The sequence below is a fragment of the Rattus norvegicus genome, chromosome 11, assembly GCF_036323735.1.
Source record: "Rattus norvegicus strain BN/NHsdMcwi chromosome 11, GRCr8, whole genome shotgun sequence".
In the NCBI taxonomy this organism is placed as follows: domain Eukaryota; kingdom Metazoa; phylum Chordata; class Mammalia; order Rodentia; family Muridae; genus Rattus; species Rattus norvegicus.
The window spans coordinates 86,889,690-86,910,951 of NC_086029.1; the positions used below are offsets into that span (position 1 = coordinate 86,889,690).

A 21,262-nucleotide genomic window follows, 5' to 3' on the forward strand; every position below is an offset into this window, starting at 1 on the left:
CCAGTCTCCTCCTGGCTGCCTTCAAATTGAATACAGACCTCTCCAGCACCACCCCTGCCCACATGCTGCCATGCTCCCATGAAGATAACAGACTCAACCTATAAAACTTGAAGACAGCCTCAATTAAACGTTTTCCTTTATAAGAATTGTTGTGGTCATGGTGTCTCTTCACAGCAATGAAAACCTAAAATGAGACATTTTGTGGGTTTTTTCTTTGAGAAAAAAACCTTATTCATCTAATTGATATTCAAATACCATGAATAATTAAAATTTTATTTTTTATGTATATGGTATATTGCCTGAATGTATATTTGTATATACTACATGTGTGCTGTACCTACACAGGCCAATGAGGGCTTTAGATCTCTTGGAACTGAAGTTACAGAGAGTTACTGAAGTTACAGTATATCTTGCAGGTATAAAGAGTACCTGGAGCTCCTAACTACTATCCCTCAGCCCCGCATGTGGATTTGTTTGATAGCTCTCTATTCTCAACAAAGCTGGAAACTCAGCTATTACTAGGAAAGCCAGAAGCAAAGATTCACCGAGATCCAGCAAGATTCCAGCAAGGATGCTAAGCTCCAAGACAAACAGCACAGCATGGCAACATGAGTACGCAGTGAACTGAAGCTCACACAGAACTATGTCCATGGAGAGTAAAACCTCACCTTTGGAGCTACATGGATGAGATTCACACACTGTGTACTCATCAGCCAAAGCCCTTAAGCAAATCTGTTAACCTGTCTGCTTCTCAACGGGGAATCTCAACGTCCTGCTTCCTATCAGGGGGATGTAGTTTAGTGAGTACAAAGTTCTAAGGACCAGGAATAAAAACTTCTGGTACATTATGGAACAGGAGGACTCCATATACAATGGAAATAAGATGAGTATTTCCACAGGCTAAAAGGATTTTGATAAATATTTAGATACATGTTTACTTTGGTTTAAATATTATGTCATGAATCCATATATAAATACCAGGGTTTAAATATGTACAATCAAGTAAGTCTGGTGATGGCTCAGTTATTGGAAAAGTGCACAGTAAAAATGCTTACAGCAAAGGAGTAGTCTCCTCTACTCAATCTTAAAGTAAGAATAAAAATGATAGCTGTATTACATACTGCTACTGAGGAATGGTAAATGCACATATACATAGTGCAGGAATCACAGAACTTTCCTGTAAAATCAGTTCCCTGCCTTTTAAGGAAATTAAGGGAAACCCACAGAGAACAAGCAAAAAGCTAACTAAAGGACAGTCTTTGTAAAATTAGCACCGAATGCATGAAGTCTCAATTATCTCTACTACATTTCATAGTGTACACTTTAGGTTTACTTAATAATTATGAATTTAAAATAAATAAATACATTCAGAGCCTCAAGACAGTCTTGGAGACAGGTATGTTTAGGTGTTGCAGCTAATGAACTTGTACATCTACAAGGCAGAAAGCGCTTCTAACAAGGATGCCTCCCCTCGCCACCATGTCCCTGCTCTTTCAGCAATGCCCCCTTTCTGTTAATAACTTTTAATATCAACTAGATGGAATGTTAACAGAGAACAATAAGGGGGCAGCTTCTTTCCTATCCCAGGATGGGTAAAAAGACAATCTTCAAGTGGAATGTCTGACAGACAGACAGTGTGAGAAGAAAGACCATTATAACCCACCAGGGAAGCACAGGACAGAGGGCATGAGCCTGCCTCAGGAGCTGGAGCCCAGGAGCACAGACAGGAAAACCCAGCAGCCTTGGAGAAAACAGCAACCCAGAGGCCTTTGGTGTTACTAACCAAAAGTATTCTCTGTGGTATAGGAAGGTATTCTACACAATACCATCCTGCAACCCATCCACAAAACCTTCGACGTATATATAATCTGTCCTGCCTGCAAAAATATACTAGGGCAATGTTGGCCCCAGCTTTGTGGGAGGATCCAACCAATGTCTGATTTGACTTAAGTCCCACTCCATGAGATGGAACCCATACTGCTAGGTTAACCAAGAACCAGAGCCTAGATAGCCCAAAAACCAAAGGTAAAACACTACAGGTCTAAAAATCAAAAACAAACAAATAAAAACTATCAATAAAATGACTCCTGTTAATATTCTGCTACATTCATAGATCAGTCCCGTATTCCTTCATCATCAGATTCCTCTGGCAGCAGATATGAGAAGATAGAGACCCACCTCCTGACATTATGCAAAGAGAGACGGAGAGAGAGAAAGAGACAGAGACATAACTCTAATTGGGATGACCCCGTCAAATCCCTCTCATCAGAGCTCACAGAACACCCAAAGCAAAGAACGCAGTAAGATTGTAGGAGCCAGAAGGGAATGGAGGACACCAGAACAGGGCCTTCCAAATCACTGAGCTAACGCACCAAAGCACAGCGCCTATCCTGTGGGTCTGGACCAGGATGTCTGCAGAGATATTATACCTTTTATCTTAGTCTTTTTACCAGACTCCAGAGTCTGAGCTGAGTGGCTGTTTGATTCCTGTGCCTGCCCATGGGACCCTTTTCCTCTGGTTGGGTTATCATGGCCCACTTCAATACAATGGTTTTTTCCTTTATCGTAATACATTTTATTTTCTTAGGCTTTGTTGTTACCTTTTAGAAGGCTGTTCCTTTCTAATAAGAGACAGAAAGGAAGTGGATCTAAAAAGGAAGAAACATGGGGAGGACCTGGGAGGAGTAGAGTGAAGGGAAACTAAGATCAGGATATAATGTTAGAAAAAATTATCTATTTTCAATAAAAGAAAAAATAAGCTGTATATACAGTATAATCGAGCTTAAAATAATGAAGCCATACAACAGACATCAGAAAACAGAAGAAGCAGACCTCAAATTAGAATCCAGTCATCACTGGCTAAACAAGGAACGTTTTGTAGGCAGAACCAGAATGTGACCTACAAACGAAGATACTGGGTTTTTTAAAAAGCTGCTGGCCCAGATGTTGGGACAAATGAGCACTACCAGAACTAACAGAACAATACTTAAGTCCTTTCTCCATCTTTCTCTACTTCCAGTTTCCCGAAGTCCTCAAGATGAGAGAATGTGAGTCTTAAAGCAAACAATGAGTTCCTGGACAGTTAGAAAACAAACTAGCTGTGCTGTGTACAGGGACAGAAGACCAAGCACAGACTTAACTTACATCAGTCACACTTTTACTATAGTTAACCAAAGGGACTTTTTTACTAGAATAAACTGAGTAAACTGAAGGAAAGTAACCCCATTTGAAGACTCACTACAAAAGACAAAGCAAAACTGTACAGTGGTGGCCTCCTTGGTTATCTGTCAGTAAGGAGCTTCCTTGGGATTGCCTTCAAGGTTTGGTAGGAAACTGGTCTAATACCCCACTGAAGTAGTACTTCATCTATGCAAATGCACACAGACTTTTGAAGACAGCCAATTATTAGAGCAATAAGCAGAAAGAAGAAAGAAAGAAAGAAAGAAAGAAAGAAGGAAGGAAGGAAGGAAGGAAGGAAGGAAAGAAAGAAAGAAAGAAAGAAAGAAAGAAAGAGAGAGAGAGAAAGAGAAAGAGACAAAGAAAGAAACAGAGGGGGAGGGAGGGAGGCAGGGAGGGAGGCAAGGTGGGTAGGCGAAAAATAGAGCGACCCAATTTATTTTAAAAGTTAGGTCTCCTGAGACCAAGTCTGAAGTTCAGTGGTGGAATGGTTTCTGGCATATGTAAAGTTCTGGGTTTGATATGAAAGTAAAGTTATAACAGTAATACTAACAGTTACAGTAGGTAAATTTCATTGAACTAAGTTTAAAAGTTTTGTTTGTTGTTTATAAAGTACCAGGCCATATCATTACACTGTTGTAGCCACTGCCTCTGCCATGACTGTTCCTACAACACATTATTTGCTAAAATTCTAGTTTCACGGCCATTATAAATCACATTCTTTTTGAGCTGTTAAAACCTGAAAAAGTCAAGAAAGCATACATATGGTCACTGCAAAAACTTTAAGAACTCCAGAATCCTTGGACTAAGGCTGTCACAATAGACTCCATCTGTATTTCCCAAATGCTCAATACAAACACGGTCTTGTATACAAAGAGAACTTCCTAGAACATCTATAAGACATCTAGCTGACATCAAAAACACAGGTTATATACAGGTATTTAATAAAGCTGTGCACAGTGTTGTGATAGTAAACTAAACTTTAGAACTGACATTACTTGGCAATTTTATGCCTCAAAGACATTCATTCAGGGGCTGGGGAGATGGCTCAGCGGTTAAGAGCACCGGCTGCTCTTCCAGAGGTCCTGAGTTCAAATCCCAGAAACCACATGGTGGCTCACAACCATCTGTAAAGAGATCTGATGCCCTCTTCTGGTGTGTCTGAAGACAGCTACAGTGTACTTATATATAATAAATGAATAAATCTTTAAAAAAAAAAGACATTCATTCAGAATGCCTGGAGAATTGTCCAAGTTCAGTTAGAAGTCTAATTATAAAAATAAGCAAACTTCATTAACAGACTCTACAACTATTCACAATCATACACTAAACAGAATATTTACTGTATACAAATCATAACTAAATGAACTCTACTGAAAAAAGAAGCAAAAGGGAAGGAAGAGGAATGTGCAAACAAGTACTAAGTAAACTGTAAGGTTTTCATGACACTATCATTACCAACTCTCCTATACACACACCCACCTGACCTGTATGTCTGAGCATTCCTTTACACTAGTTTCTTATTTCAAACACCTAAAGAATCTCTCAAGTCCTCCTGAATATAAAACTAATCATCCTTTCAAGGTTTTATCGAAGATCTAATCGTTTATCTATGAAGCTAAGACAGTCTTCAAGTGTGTCACCAGCTAAAATTCTTCATCCCACGGCACTGACAGTGGCTATGTCTCAAAGTGCTTTTAATCTCTGAAGCAAAATTCATACATCTGCAAAACGCTTATAGAAAGTAAGGAAAGATCAGAGTCTACTTCTCTAAAAAATTTAACTTTAGACAGTTTATATCCTTAAATATTAAACCTTTCATGAAGGCTGAGTACACAAGAAAAAAGAAGTGGAATTTTTCCCCCAAGTGGAAAACCACTGAGGCAGGAGTATGATTTTAATAATTCATACAATTTATTTCCTCAAACGTGGGAGCTTCAAAGAAGCATTGAGTTAAAGATGAAGTCTATAAACGTCATAGGAAACACTGTCCCCAAATAACTTCCTGGAAAACCCTCAGTCTCGTCACTCCTGGTTGTCATCCTAGAGTTTTAAACATGATAGACAGCACGGTCGGACACACTGCACAAGTTGGATGTACACATGCACACCGCGATTCAGAAGAAACAGGTGGGAAGGGTGAGAAGAGGATGGGAGAGGAGGGAAGACTAAACGGGTACCAAATGCCCTCAGAACCTCTCCTGCTCACCATGACCACTCATTCCCGATCTCTGGCTCCCAGATTTCTGTAACTAAAAGGATTACATTGGCAGCACATGTTGTTTTCAGTGCTCTCTGCTCTGTCCTTTTAAAACTGGCAGTGAGGGGTTGGGGATTTAGCTCAGTGGTAGAGCGCTTGCCTAGGAAGCGCAAGGCCCTGGGTTCGGTCCCCAGATCCAAAAAAAAAAAAAAAAAAACCCAAAAAAAAAAAACTGGCAGTGAGCTTTATTGTTTTCTAAGCAGCAACTTTATTCTCTGTACTGGGTTTGTGGTTTTGTTGGTGTTGCTGTTTTCTATTTTACAAGCAGACCCATTTGGGGGGAAATGCACTTACTCATTCAAGAAACCATTACACTACAATAAAGTGACAGATTTTCACCTCCTACAACAGGTAAGAATGTAAATATGATTATGTTTGCTTTGTTTCTGAGAAAGGGTCTTACTATGTAGCTCAAGACTGCCTTGAATTTATATTCCTCCTTGTTGAAATGACAGGCATGGTATAGGCATGCACATAGAAAGTTCTGCACAACTCTGCATTACATGTTAGATCACAAGCATGCAGCTAGCACAGAGCACTTTTATTATGGAACTATTGTCTCTCTCACCTTATATGGCGAGGAGCACATTATTTCTACAGTTCTGCTTCTGGCAGCTGCAGAAGAGGCTCACAGATTAAGAGAACTACTTACTCTTCCAGAAATCCTGGATTCAATTCCCAGAACCCAGATAAAAGCTCATAGCCATCAGTAATGCCAGTTCCAGGGGTTCCAATACCCTCTTCTGTGTTCTACGGGCTCCGAGCACCCAAATGGTGAAGACATACATGCAGACTAAACACCCAAACACACACACACACACACACACACACACATACATACACACTCTCACTCTCTCACACACACACACTCTCACTCTCTCTCTCACACTCACTCACACACACACTTACACTCTCACACTCACACACACACTCACACTCTCTCACACACACACTCACACACTCTCTCTTACACACACACTCACGCACACTCTCTCTTACACACACACTCACACACACTCTCTTACACACACACTCTCTCACACTCACACACTCCTCTCACTCACACACACACACTCTCACACACTCTCTCTCACACACACTTACACACTCACACACACACTCACTCTCACACACACACAAACTCACACTCACACACACACAATGAATTCTCTTTCACACATACACACACACACACATACACATATTGGGTGACACTGCTTTGTACTTAAAATGATGCTTTTATTTCAAAGTCAGAAGTAAAGCAATTTCTTTTGTATGTTTTACATGGTTATATTAGATAAGTTCAACTTGCAAGATATATATTTGTATATATGTATATATATATATGTGTGTGTATATATGTATGTGTAAATGTAGAAGTGTGTTTTTATCATCTCAATGGTGACATTATTAGTGTATGATATACATAATAAAAAGGACCTATGTCTTTAAAAGTCTATAGTCAGAGAAGGAATCTGAAACAGTTATATTATAAATAGGATATCTAAACCAGAAAGGGAAAATCTAAAGTATGTGTACTCGCCCAGTTGGTCATCCATTCACCTATTTAAATATTTCATGAGTAACTGCTGGCCCCATAAAAGGCATGGATCCAGCTGAGGAGCAAAAATCGAGATAAATATTTGTAAGACAGCCTAGCATGGACTCATGAAAACCGGCACAATCTGCTGTGGGACTTGAAAGAAAAGGAAAGGTAAACTTGCCCTGGGACCAAACAAATGCACCCCAGCAGTTTCCCCCGGGGCAATTCCTCCCCCCCCCCAGCCCCCGGGCAGTTTCCCCGGGGCAGGTGTGGTAGGTCTCTGAAACCTCTCAATCAACTCACCATGCCACACAGCATTTCATCTTCCTCTTCAAGTTCTGAAGTAGCCCCAATAATTTAATTTTCCCCACTGTGCAACCTGGGAGCCTGAGACCCTTAACCAACCAGTGCTTTCTAGGTGTGACTCTCTGTATAGCTACTTCTAAAACTGTATTAAATTTTATTGCTCATTTTCAAAAACTACTGAGTCACAAACAGGGCCTATACTCTGAAGGTAGGTCCCTCCCGGGTGCAGTGATTTTAGATGGTAAGCATGCCGCTGACACACAGGCACCCAAGGGACTGTGGGGTGCGAATTATTATGGACAAGGCAAACGATGAGACTTGCCCGTCATCTGAACAATAGGAACACAAAACAAAACAAGATTTGGAGAACTGTTGAATAGAAAAGAGAGAGAAAAAGAGAGAGACAGACAGACAGAGACTGACTGCTTTAAAGGGTTTTCCCAATGAAGCTCTGACCTCCATATAAACCAAAGAGGTAAGCATTACATGTCAATCTAGGGAAGAAGATATCCTGTACCCTGATATCTGTTTTTGATACATCAAAGATCAAATCGTCCCACCCTCTCTTACAAACAGGGCAGTGAGACGGGACTCACGCCCACATTCTTCTCAGTCTCTATTACAATCCACCCCAAGATGTCAACCTGCATAAACCTACCAAGGTTTAAATTCAGAAGGAAAGTGGAAAACAAAAAGAGGTGATTTTTTTTTAATGAGGTTGAAATATCTGAGCCAAGATATTAAACAAAGTGCTACGAAGTCACTTGGACATAGCTGAGGGTGTCGGAGTCCCCTCGGTGTCAGGACAGGCTCTGCTCCTTCAGTGGCATCTCTGAGTTCTCTTTAATTAGGAGACAGATTGCTAGGTGGAAACTGGGCCATAATTAAAAACTATATGAAAGAGAGATACAGGTCATTAGACTTGAATACTTCCCAGATCAAATTCTCACCACTCTGGGGAAGCTCCTATAAATCCATCATGGCCTTTGACGATTGTAGAGCCAGGTGCTTCATTTAGGACAACGATCCCAACAGCTTTTGACCTCCTTCAAAGCGAGCAAATACCAAATCCTCATTTAACAAAGACACATAGAAGAGCCGTGCTAAATGTCCCTGTCACATCATCAGAGTCCCTAAAGAGGACTGCCAACTACAGCACTACAACATCCAGACTGAAAGCCAATGTGAACATACTAAAACTCGGAGCATTCGGGAATGGAAGAAGGGAATGGAAGAATCTTAGAGGCGTAGATGCAAAGTGTGGAACTCCTTGAGAAAGAAGATAGATACTAGTGCCAATTCAGCACGTCTCGGTAAGAAACATGAAGACCTCGGAGTTTCACAGCACACACAGACATGAAGTTCTTTCGAGGTCATTAATACCAGGTGGAGGGCTGAGGGAAGAAGGCAGAGCACCCTAGCATTGAAGCTTGCATGCCAGGTTTTGTTTGCACTCCATCTCAGCAACACCCACTGACAATGAAAGTACGCCAAGGGAGCGCTTTTTCTTCAGACATAAAACTAACACCTTGGCACCCAAAACCCATATCCAGAAGCAAGAGAGGAGCTCTAAAAAGGTCTCAAAGTGAAAAAACAATTTGTCTTCCCTGTAGCTCAGCTCTTTAGACTCCATTAACTAAAACTGTAATAACCAAAGTCAAGCTAGGAACAGAACACAATGGAAAAATACTAAGACCAAAAGCTCAGCCTGGGGGCATTGTTACTCTTTAGAAACAAGGGAACAGATCCAAACCTGCTACAATTTGAACATAAAATCATTGATTCCTAGCCACTGTGCTCCTCTGAAACCCTAGGGCAGATGCAACCGAGTAGTCTCTAATTGTCTTGGGATTTCCAGATTGGCCTGAGCAAGACCATCTGAGTCACTTAAAGTTGGCAATGAAACCTAAAGTCTCAAGAAAGAAAAACTCAATTTGCACTTACACAACACACAGACATAGACACAGACACACACACACACACACACACACACACACACACACACACACACACACACACACACACACACACACCCCTTCCTTCCAGACCCAGACAGTGTTGGCCACAGATCCCTAGGGAAACAAAAGAGATCCAGAATGAAGACGGGCCGCCCCCTCAGAACTTATGGTTTTAATAAGAGAGCACTCTTGACACTCTAGGTTTTGTAATACTTAAATCTGGAACTCCCGTGTGCTTCCCGAGAAGGGAGAGACAAAGAGTGACATTAAGACGAGCCAGTAACCAAAACAATAAAAAATGCTAGGCCCGGGGGTGAGGAGGTGGGGTGACTAAGCTAGGCCTGGCCAGTACTAGGCAATCTTATTTTCCTGGATTTCGATGTAATGAGCCATCGGGGGGCTGGGGGGAGACAGGGTCACAAGCTTCCCACCCCCTCCAGCCTGGTCTTTATTGAAAAGGAAGTGGGGAAGATGCTTATAGGGGCTTGAGGTCCACCATTCAAAGCAATTTTAAACCTTTTGGAAGCTAAGAGCCAGACAAACACTAGACTAGGGAAAGGAAGAGGTGGCAGAGGGGAGGAAAGGTGAGGGGAGGGAAAGAAAGGAGGGAGGAAGTAGAAGATACAGAGGAAAAAGGAGGGAGTGGAGAGGAGATGGAGCAGAGCAGGGAGAGAGAGAGAGGGTCATGTTTCAAAACAAAGACTCCACTCTGAACGCCACCCCCTGGCCCTGGCCAGCCTGGAAGGGCAGTGATTTCTGCATTAAGCGTCCCCTGGGCAGAACAAGGCCGCGCGGCCAGGCTGAGAGCGTCCCGCAGCCCCTCGCGGGCCAGGCCGGCTCGCGGCTCGCGGCTCGCGGCGTTCACAGCTGGCCCCGCGCCCCGCGCAGGCCCGCTCCCCGGAGCCCGCGAGCCCCGACCTACCTTCCTTCACGCCGGGCAACTTGGACTGATCCACGCTCACGTCGGCCATGGCGGCCGCTGGGCCTCGGGCGCACGGAGACCTCGGCGCACGCCCACCTCGCGGGCTGGCCGGGTCGACGCCGAACTCCCCCGGGCCGGAAATGCACCGGAGTCCAGTACGGAGGGAGAGAGGAGACAGAAAGGCGGCGGTGGCGGGGGGCGGGGGCTGCAAGGCTCACCGCACGCCGAAGCGCGCGAGCCAGACCGCCTCCCCTCGCTCTTGTGCCTGCCGCGCCCAGCCCCGGCCACAGCTTGGCGTCAGGGAAGCCCGGACCGAAGGCTGCACCTGCCAGCTAGGCGCCAGGATAGGCCCAGTCTGAGCTCTACTCTGGGATTAAGATTTGTGTAAAATCCTTAGTGAATACCAAGTAGGCTCTCTTGTATCTCAGATTAGTGGGCATATACATACATACATACACACACACATACTTACATACATACATACATATGCATACATGACTATGTTTGTGTGTGTTTTATATTTCTTTCTTTCTTTTTTTTTTTTAAAGGAACCAGTATATAATAGACACTGAATCAAATTCTGGGCCCTTCTGGAAAAGGAATATTCACAACCAGCAGGGAGAACTGAGTCATTCATTCAACAAAAACCTATAAATGTCTACCAGATCGGATGTTCAGTTCGGGGGTGGAGAGACTGTGACATAATTGTATGGGCTTCCCCTGTTCAAACATGCCACTCAGTGGTCTATAATTCTGACATTTGTATTTCCCTGAAATAAACGACTTTTCTTGCTTCGACTCATGGATCTGTACAGCAGGCAGTCTCCTTTAGGAACTGTCTCTTCCTCCTAAAGGAAACATTCCAGTACTAAACTGTATCTTCACTAATCTTATCTTTCAGTCCATTAGTCCACAAACCATGCATATTTATCAAAGAATGGGTGTGAGATCAAAATGGGCGGAGCAGAATACATACCTGGACTTGCTACATAGAGGGCACAGTAGAAAATTAGTATTCTAATGGGAGAGAGTGGGAGGTCACTCTCACTAGCAGACAATGAAACCAAACTGAAGATAAGCAAAGATAGCAGAAGCAGAGAAGAGGGCATTTCCTCCATGGAAACACAGTAGCAAAACACGGCTGCTCCTCAGAGCTTAGAGGCCTGTTGGCAGGGTTGTTGAACTCTAGAATCTCACCCCAACATCTTGTCAAAGTTCAGTGTGTCATTTCAGCCACTGGCTTAAACTGGCTTCGGATCTCAGTTCAGACTCCTAGTGTGAGAGGTCAGGAGGAAGTGGCACGGTTTTAACTTGACACTAAAACTGGTTAGCAAAAATTAAGGTGAAAATTAGAGCAAAAACTGGATCGGAAGTTGGCAAGCTGCTACTCACAGGCCAAACCCAGCCCACTGACTGTATTTGTTTAAATATGGCATTTTAAATGTTTTGTTTTTAATTTTGTTTTTTAAGCCCAAAATCTAAAGTGCTGTTATCAAAGCCTTTGCAAGAAAAGTTTGGACTTGCAACAGATAGAGAGCACACTCTGTAAGCTAAGTGTGAAGAAGGAAGCCGTAACAAAGTAGGTTGAGGGTATTTTTAAATGTCCTGCCTTATATGGACCTGTCTTTAGTTTCCCACTGTTATAGCGAACATGAATGATGACGGCGTTTCTGCTTTTCTTTCCTTCTCTCTAAATTATCTCTACGAAGCTGTACCCCTGGAGACTGACATCCACAGATGGAGCTCCTTGTTCTTGCTTCCTGCTGAGTAGGAATAGGAGAAGTAGTATTCTCCTTTTATTGGATATTTCCTTTATTTATGTCTCAAAGGTTATCCCCTTTCCTGGTCCCCCAACCCACCCCCGGAAATCCCCATACCATCCCCTCACACCCTGCCGCCATGAGGGTGCTCCCGCACCCACCCACTCCCTCCTGCCTCCCTGCCCTAGAGTTCCCCTACACTCCTGCCTAGAGCCTTCAAAGGAGAGTCTGTTTTCCCTTTGATGTCGGACAAGGCCATCCTCTGCTACACGTGCTACATAATTGGTTGGTGGTTTAGTCTCTCTTGGAGCTTGGGGGCGTCTGGTTTGTTGATATTGTTTTTCTTCCTATGGGGTTGCAGAGCCCCTCAGTTACCTCAGTCCTTTAACCCCCCTCCACTGGGGACCCTGTTCTCAATTCAATAATTGTCTGCAATTATCCACTTCTGTATTTGTCAGGATCTGGCAGAGCCTCTCAGGAGGCAGCTATATCAGGCTCCTGTCAGTCTGCACCTCTTGGCATCCCTAATAGTGTCTGGATTTGGTGACTGCGTGTGGGATGGATCCCCATGTGTGGCAGCCTCTGCATGGCCTTTCCTTCAGCCTCTGCTCCACAGTGTTTTCTGGAGACTTTGTTGTACTTGTTGAAAACTTTTGACTCTAAAAAGCTATCGTTGTCACTGATTCTGATATAGATAAACAGGTCCTACTGTAAGCAGTTACATGTAAATCTAAGACCGATAGTTCTGAAGTACTACTTCTAGAAGTAAATTTAATTGACCCCCATATAATTGAAAGTTCGTTCATTTTGGTTTAGTGTGGTTTTGGTCTTTCCAGACAGGGTTTTTTTCTCTGTACCCCTGACTGTCCTGGTACTTGCTCTGTAGAACAAGCTGACTTCTGACTCACAGATAACCCTGCTCTTACCTCCAGAATGCTGGGATTAAATGGGATGTGATACCTATACCCTGCTGAAAGTTCTTGACTATTGTAATAGTCTGCCTTGTGAAGTCTAAGAAGTTCTGGGCATTTATAGACCTCCCCTCCTGTACCTATGGTTAAGATGAAGCCAAGAGAGAGAAGCGAAGCAACAGCATTTTAGTTTGGGTTGGAGATGTGTGTAGTTGTGGAAATCTTTACTCTTCCGAAATGTGGTTTGGGGAGGAAAGATTTCTCTTTCGGCCCGTCGGCGAGGCAGCAGAGAGAAGCCTGCACTCCGCAAAGAATGTATGAGCTCTTCAGCGTTAAGGCAGGGGTAAGAAGATGGAGGAGCTGATGTTTTTAGTAGAAAGTGAAGGCAGCACAGCCGTCCCGTAGGAGGTTAAAGTGAGCTGTAAAAGGGAAGGGTAAGGTGGGATTTGAACACAGGTAAGCAGATTTTGAGTAGGTCAAAACCCATATTAATATTGAAAGCATTTGTAATCATTTAATGTGGACTCTTTAATTTCGAAAGAACTAAGTCCAATTAGCCATTGAAAGACACTGAGACCAAACTGTCTATAGAATGAGGACTCTCATTAGGTGGGTAAGGAGGGGGACATTCACCATGGACACATCAATCTAATTAACGACTAGAAAAGCCAGTAGCCAATAGGAAAGCAGAACTTCAGGCCTGGCACTGAGAAACACTTTTACCCATTAGGGAAAGGGGCAGAAAGGCAGGAGTGAACCCGTTGTGCAATGGAGGAGTAGAAGAAAGGATTGTTTCTTTGGGTTTTTGGGTTTGGGTTTGGCTTGATTTGATTTTACTTGTTTTGGAAGTCCCCCGCAGAGCAGGAGAGACTCAAGATAGGAGACAGATTTAGAGTCATCCAATTGGTGAGCGTTGCAGTTGCCTGGTGAGGATGGGACAGTTGCCTGGGTCTGAGATTCATAAAAAAGGACTTAAAGGATGGTTTTGTAGGTGGGTAAAGCCTGAAGGCAGAAAGGACAGATTTAATAAGCACACAGTCCAAAAGGTTTCCTTCTACGGCTTCAGGCTGGCGCAGGTCGCTAATGGCCACTTTTCCTTCCAATGGCCCTGCAGCACTCTGTCTGGGTGGAATGGCTTCCCACGGTTGCTAGTTGCCTCGGTCTTGCCAACGCCCCTGTGAATAGTCCCTTAGTTGTGTTCTTTTCCGTTAAATTGTGTTGATTGTAGCATGTTTCCTGCCTAGAAGCTGACTAATTCGGTGAGATAATCTGCAGGTTTGCTTCTCTTAAAAACATCCTCGCTTCTGGCCAGAAGAAACATAGAAACAAACAAAGAAGTTAAAGTTGTGCCTATTCTTTAAAGAACCGGCTGCTTTTAATAGAGAAAGTAATAAAGAGGAACTGGGTTCTCCGTCCAGTTTCCAAAATAGAAGATTTGAAAAAACCCTGCACCGCTGGGTTCGCCTCCAGTGACTCACGCCCACGCCGTATCTGCCCTAAATCTGAACAATTCAAGCTCAGGGTTAGAGACTGTTTAACCAAGGATTGAAGCAACAAGGGGCACAGCTCATTTTTAAAAGAGTTTAACAAGGAATGATTGTGTGATTAATTCCCCTAACCATCCTAAAATGTCAGCTCTGCGATTTAAGTAACAGTCCCGTGAGAAGTGTAAATCGCTAAATTGGGTCCGATCCTAAAAAATTCTTCCAAGGCCAAATCATGACTCGAATGTCCTAAGAACTGTTATTTACAAGTCAATATTTGTACCACTAACTACTTTTTTTAAGAGAAGTGATAGGTCCTCAACTAGAAGGTTATTAGGTATGGTGTCACACACCTGCAATGTCTGATGCAGCAACTGGAGGCAGCCGGTTGTGCATTTGAAACCAGCCTGGGCTAACAGTACCCATCTCGTTAGAAAGGGCCAGGCAAGAGTAATTTTATATTCACAACAGAGGACTCTCAAATGGCTGAGAAGCACCTAAAGAAATGTTCAAAGTCCTTAGGGATCAGAGAAATGCGAACCAAAACGACCCTGAGATTCTGCCTTACACCAGTCCGAATGGCTAAGATCAAAACCTCAGGTGGCAGCACATGTTGGCCAGGATGTGGAGAAAGAGGAACACTCCTCCATTGCTGGTGGGATTGCAAACTGGTACAACCACTCTGGAAATCAATTTGGAAGTTCCTCAGAAAACTGAAAACGGGCCTACCTAGATATCCAGCAATACCCCTCTTGGAAATATACCCAAAAGATACCCCACCATGCCAGAGGGGCACATGTTCCCTATGTTCTTAGCAGCCTTATTTGTGATAGCCAAAAGCTGGAAACAACCCAGATGTCTGACAACAGAAGAATGGATACAGAAAATGTGGTTCATTTACACAGTGGAATACTACTCAGCTATTAAGAACAAACAAGGACATCCTGAGTTTTGCAGGCAAATGGATGGAACTAGAAAATATCATCCTAAGTGAGATAAATCAGACCCAAAAGGACATGTACGGTATATTCTCACTAATAAGTGGATATTAGCAAAAAAAAAAAAAAAAAAAAAAGTATCCGAGATACAGTCCACAGAACTCTCAAAGGTCAACAAGCTGAAGGGCCCAAGTGAGGACACCTCAGTCCCACTTGGGAGAGAGAAGAAAGCAACCACAAGGGAGGAGGGAAGGAGGGACAGGGAAGAAAAGGGGATGGGAGTGAGGGTGGGCATGATCTGATATTGGGTGGGGGAAAAGGACTAAGCCCTGAGGGCCAGCAGAAAGAATGGAAACAGGACCTTGGGAGGAAGGAGGTTGAGAAGATGATCTAGAATGTAACAGACCTGGGAGGTAAGAGACCTCAGGACTCAAATGAGGAGGGGGCTGGAGGAAAAGCCCCACAGTGGGGAGAGGGAACTTATTGAACCCACCTCCGCCAGAAAGATAGGGCATTAAGTGAGCATTAAGTGACTGCTAGCCCATAGTCAAAATCTCTGACCTGTCTGAAAAAAAAAATGCAGGGATGGAAAGGGAGAAGAGCCTGAGGAAAAGAAAGTCCAGCAACAGGCCTCAAGGGGAGGCCCCCAAACCTGACACCATTACTGAGGCTAAGGGGCGTTCACAAAAGGGACCTACCATGACTGCCCTCCAAAACACCCAGCAAGCAGCTGAAAGAGTCAGATGCAGATATTTGCACTGAACCAAGGAACAGAAGCTGCTGACCCCTCTGGTTGAATTAGGGAAAAGCTGGAGGAAGCTGAGGAGGAGGGCGACCCTGTAGGAGGACCAGCAGTCTCAATTAACCTGGATCCCCGAGATCTCTCAGACACTGGACCACCAACCAGGCAGCATACACCAGCTAAGGTGAGGCCTCCAACACATACACAGCAGAGGATTCCTGGATCTGGGTTCTGTCAGAGAAGATGTACCTAACCCTCAAGAGACTGGATACCCCAGGAAGTGTAGAGGTCTGGTGGGGTGGGTTGGGTGGGGACAACCTCATGGAGACTGGGAAGAAGGAGGTATGGGATGTGGAAGAGTAGAGGGGTGTACTGGGAGGGGAAGAAAATCTGGAGTGTAAAATAAATAAATAAATACCCATCAGAATGTGTAGAAAGTGGACATAAGAAATCTACTTGGAAAACATAAAATCCCCCAATTGGAACAACTGGAAAGTATACTATGACAGCAGAGATTTTTATCTGGTATATTGACTGTCCTCCCTAATACTTAGTTAGTCCTTAATCCGAGTATGTAGCAAGCAGTCAGTGAGTATTTGTTAGAAATGAACAGAGTTATCTAATTGTATTATCAGCAAGCGTCACAAATAAAAAAGAACAAACAGAAAACAAAATGGACAGATGAATTAATGACGCTATACCTTGATGACACCGGGATGAGGGGCTGCACATGGCATTACATAGAGTAGAAAAGACTCTCCTCTCCTCTTTGACGACCCAGCTCCTGTTGCCTCCTCAACAGGATCTATACACGAGAGCTGCTTCAGAGTGAGGCTTGTAAATAGAAACATAGTCTATGTACACCAAAGCGATGGTGTTTGTTTCCTAGGGACGCCAGAGGATTTCAAAATAGGAGGGTTGAGTGACATATATTTCAAGCTTAGAAGTGAGAATTTCAATACAGAAAGGTATAAAAGATAAATTTTTTTCTACAGTCTCTAACTCTTCGTCTTGCCGGTGTCTGCCTTGTTAACAGGTTCCCATGTGGTCTTCGTTCCAGGTGTATGCAAGCAAGATGTCTGTTCTATGCCTACATTTCTTCTGTGTAGTCACAAGTATCAGTCACATTAGGAGCAAACACACTCTAAACATCTCACTTTAAACTAATTTCCTGTGACAAACCCGGTCTCCAAACAGAGTCCCATTCAAATGAACGTTGAGTTCTCCATTCAGCATGTCTCTTTGGGGGAGATATAACTCAGGTCTAACAGATGTTACCGAGATATCAAATGCATCATGCTGCCTGTGTCTGTTTGTCTCAGACCTCAAAGAATTTTCATGTGGACCTTCACAATGAAGGGGGGTAGAAAGATAGAAATCTTCATGATAACATGGAAGGAAGGGGTGTGGGCCGAGAACAGGAAACTTGAGAGGCCACCAGAAGACACTTTGTTGATGACAATAAATAGACCATGTTTACATGTGATGTATAACCTTATGTTTCTTGAACTACATGCACTGTATCCCCTCCCACCTCAAAGCTTTGTGAAAGAAGAAGATTATTTAACTTTTAACCTAGTTGTAAACTACATTTCTAAACAATATTTAAAAAGAAAACAACAATCTTATGGGACTGGAGAGATGACTCAGGGGTTGGGTGAGCACTGTTCTTGCAGAAGGTCTGGTTTCAGTTTCTGGCAACCCTGTTAAGTCGATCACAGCTGTCTGTCCCCTGCTCCAGGGGAATCTTATGCCTTCTCCCAGCTTCCCTAGGTACCTGCATTCACATGTCCATAGCTATGAGTAAAAGTAATGAGTAACATGGGGAGGGTTCTTAGCAACCTTTAGGGGTGTAATTTGGAACCACCCAAATCCTTCACATACCGTTGCTCTTCCTAAAGAGCTGCACTCATGCTAAGCCATGTCTTACTCTTTCCCTGAATCCCACTCTATTAATCCCTGTCCTTAACATTTGGGTTACACATATCTTAATCCCCAGCTCCACGTCATAAGAGCTCACCCTCAAATTATTTCCTATACCAAAGCCTCTTTTGGCCTGAATAGAGAGCTCTAAAGGGAAAGGGGACTCTTCTGGCTATCGAGGGTGGTAGAGTGGAACTGTGCCTGCTGGTGACAATACTGCATGGGCGTTCAGGACCCTTAAGCAGACTTTTGATGCAGCATTGTTCTCCCGTTCATTCCAGTATCGTTCCTCTGTCATTATCGACCAAATCCTCTTTGTCTCCTGCTGAGCCCACCTTGCCCTTCCTTCCCTAATGAAGACTGTTGTCTGAAGACATTGCAGCCCTACCAGTTCCCTAAATTAACAACTATTTAATTTACATACCAATAGTCCAATGAGGTGGAAGCTTCTGGTTTCTTTGGAAAGTTGTGTTGGCTGGTATTTTGCTGGGGCAAACACATGGAAGGAGTGTTTTCCTGAAATGGACACAGGTGAGAGGATGTTTTGCTAAAGCAAGCGCACGAAAGGACTCGTGATGAAGGATTCTTCCTGATGACATACATCTATTGGTCCGCTTTACACGCATCGTTGAGCTCCAATTGTCATGACTCCGTAGAGAGAAATTCACCAAAAACTTCTGGTGGCAGGCTGGCTGCTTCTTGCCACTTCTGCCAACTTGTGAAGATTGATAAAGTGATGTCAGCTGACACAGACTGAAAGACTCCAGTGCTGAGGCAAGACACATGGTGAGGTAAGACGTGTGGAGGACACGTGACGTTTGAGAAGCATATACATAGGATTCAGTGGATTGTCAGAGGGACTTGCTTGTAGAGCCAGTTCTGCAACGCTTCTTGGTCTCTGGTCTTTCCAGATCTTCACTTTGTGGAGAGATGCGCAGCAAAATCTTCAGGTAGCCCTGGTCCCTCCTGCTTACAAGGGCCGATACCCTCCTGCTGACAGATGTCAATCCGACTGAGACCTGGATTAGTCATGCCACTGCTGCTGCTATCCCAAAACTACTGAACGGAACTGCTGGCTTATCTGCGAAGTATTTGCAAGTGGATCAAGCTGCCGCTGCTGACCGGTGAACTGAACAGTTCATTTCCTGACAATGCAGATGGGCTTCGCTCCAAAGAGCAATTTCTAAACAGGTCCGTTTCCGCCATATCCTAATAACCATTCCTTCCCACTACCTCTGGTGGGCTGGAAGGGAGGTTAAAGTGTTTAAGAACCACCATAAGGGTCTTTGAAAAGCCCAAGCCAACAATCCAATGAACCCGAATGTGCCTCTGTCTTCCTCTCACCCATCATCTATTCCAGAATCTATTCTTTGGTTCTTTAAGTCCTCCCAGCTTTGTTCACAGCCACACCGATCTCTCAATGACAATTACCTGCACTACAGGGTTACTTCCCACTCCTCAGAACTTATAGCCCTTTGTCACTACCCTGCCATCAGGTACCTCACTGATGTCAGTGTCTCTACAGACTTTCCTTTCATAGCCTCATTTCCTTATCTGTAACCTCCTTCCTTCGTATAGAGTCAATTTTGCTGATAGCACAACATCGCTCTTTGGGTACATTATAAAGCAAAGTGGCTTGTTTTACTTACAATCTTATCCAAGATAGAACGGATGCATCTGATAGTAACCTTCCTGCTGACAGAGCCCCAAGGCAATGTAGACCATCACATATATATGTATGTATGGCAAGATATATATTGAAAAATGTATAATATGCATGAATATAATATATTGATATAAATGTATCAGTATATATGTAAAGTTAAGAGCCTAAAAACAGGCTTGGCAAATTAAAAAGTGTCTAGAAAAATCAACTGCTTGCCAGAACAAAACTCCAAAAATGCCACAACATATTTTTACAAAATCTCTTTATGATGCCCAACATTGAACTAAAATTTATTAGATGTGAAATAAATAGATCTTAAAAATATAAAAAAATACATGAATCAATGAGCACAGAAAATGAGATGGCCCAAATTCTATATTTAGTAGGCAAGGACACTAATAGATTAGTGTAAGCAAGTTTTATGTATTTATAATATGAGCCTACAGTGAAATGTATGGTCAGTTGTCCGTTGGGGAGCCTCAATACAGAAGTAAAGGTGCATAAAAACCTTTGAAGAGCTGTTTAACGTGAATGTAGAAGTAAAATTTCTGGTAATAAAAGCAAATACCATCAACTAAACTAATTTTCCATGGCTGGAGTATGGAAGATTTGCCTAGAAGGTGAAACATGGCTCATCTCGCTCTACGCGGGTCAAGTCTAAAGCCTGGCAGATTCTATTACCACAGTGATCCACATAGATCATAAAGAGAAATGAAAAGATCTTGAACAAAATGTCAGTGAATCAAATCAAGAAATATATCTGTATTGAAATGGAACCCTGTGGGTTGGTATGAGACTATAGTCCTCAAACGTGGGAGGAAGGGAGTTCTATGGAACTCTTACTGACATCCACATTTTATACCCTTCAAAGCAGTAATTTTTATTACATGTATGCTATGATTATCTAAATAACAACTAAAAGAAATTTGAAAAAAATTACTGGACATAAAAGGCAAGAATATAGAATATAAGGTTAGTATACACAAATAATTATATTTCCATCTAGTAGTCACAGTTGGATGAAAAAGTTTTTGACTAACACATTTTCTTGTAATTAAAACACTCATTATTTTACGCTGAGGTTTATCAAGTATAAGCAAGACTTACAAGTCAAGCACTGGCTTTGAAGCTTGCTCATAGTGACTGAAGACAATCTGGAGTAGACGATCAATTGTCGCTTCCCAGTTGACAAATAAATATTTTAAGAGGCCAGTTTTCTCAATGTTGACTTATGAACAGAGCATAATTCCACTAAAGTTCAGCCTTTTTGGGTAGAAGTGGACAATTAATAGGTAAATGTGAACACTAAAGTAATCAATAGGGAAAAATAAACAGCATGGGCTTTTAGAACTTACTAGAGATCTCCAGCATGCATGGCTGCAACACTGTCGTAGAGAAATGGGTCAACGGGTGAGAAAAGAGTTCATGTAGACATTCAACTGATTGGATTGTTTAATGAAGATGCAACTCGATTCAGTGAGAGGATCATCCTGGCAACAACTGAGGAAACTGTAAATTTAGGAAACTCGGACAGTTTCTAGTAACAAATATACTTGTCCTACATGGTCTTATATTTTCTATAAACATACGAATATCAAAGGTTAAAAACTGGAAGAGCTTGAAGGGGCTCGAGACCCCATATGTACAACAATGCCAAGCAACCAGAGCTTCC

General features: G+C 43.0%; 1 protein-coding gene and 1 long non-coding RNA gene across 6 annotated transcripts in view; both read right to left on the reverse strand.

Moving 5' to 3' along the window:
• Window positions 1-10,475, reverse strand: part of Ccdc50 (coiled-coil domain containing 50) — a 62,541-nt gene extending 52,066 nt beyond the window's left edge. For 2 of the 5 annotated variants that reach the window (NM_182736.2, NM_001401395.1), the window contains exon 1: window positions 10,167-10,291. In NM_182736.2, the coding sequence (NP_877400.1) occupies window positions 10,167-10,215 (49 nt within the window). In that variant the 5' untranslated portion in view covers window positions 10,216-10,291. Of the gene's footprint in view, window positions 1-10,166 lie in introns of all 5 variants that reach the window. The other 3 variants (XR_001840408.3, XR_010055939.1, XM_039088104.2) reach the window with 3 other exon arrangements.
• A 3,350-nt stretch (window positions 10,476-13,825) lies between these two features.
• LOC102548576 (uncharacterized) lies at window positions 13,826-19,033 on the reverse strand. Its single transcript, XR_358386.5, has 2 exons — window positions 18,349-19,033; window positions 13,826-14,141 (listed from the first exon to the last, which is right to left on the reverse strand). It is a non-coding gene; the product is annotated as an uncharacterized LOC102548576 (long non-coding RNA).
• Window positions 19,034-21,262: the final 2,229 nt, after the last annotated feature.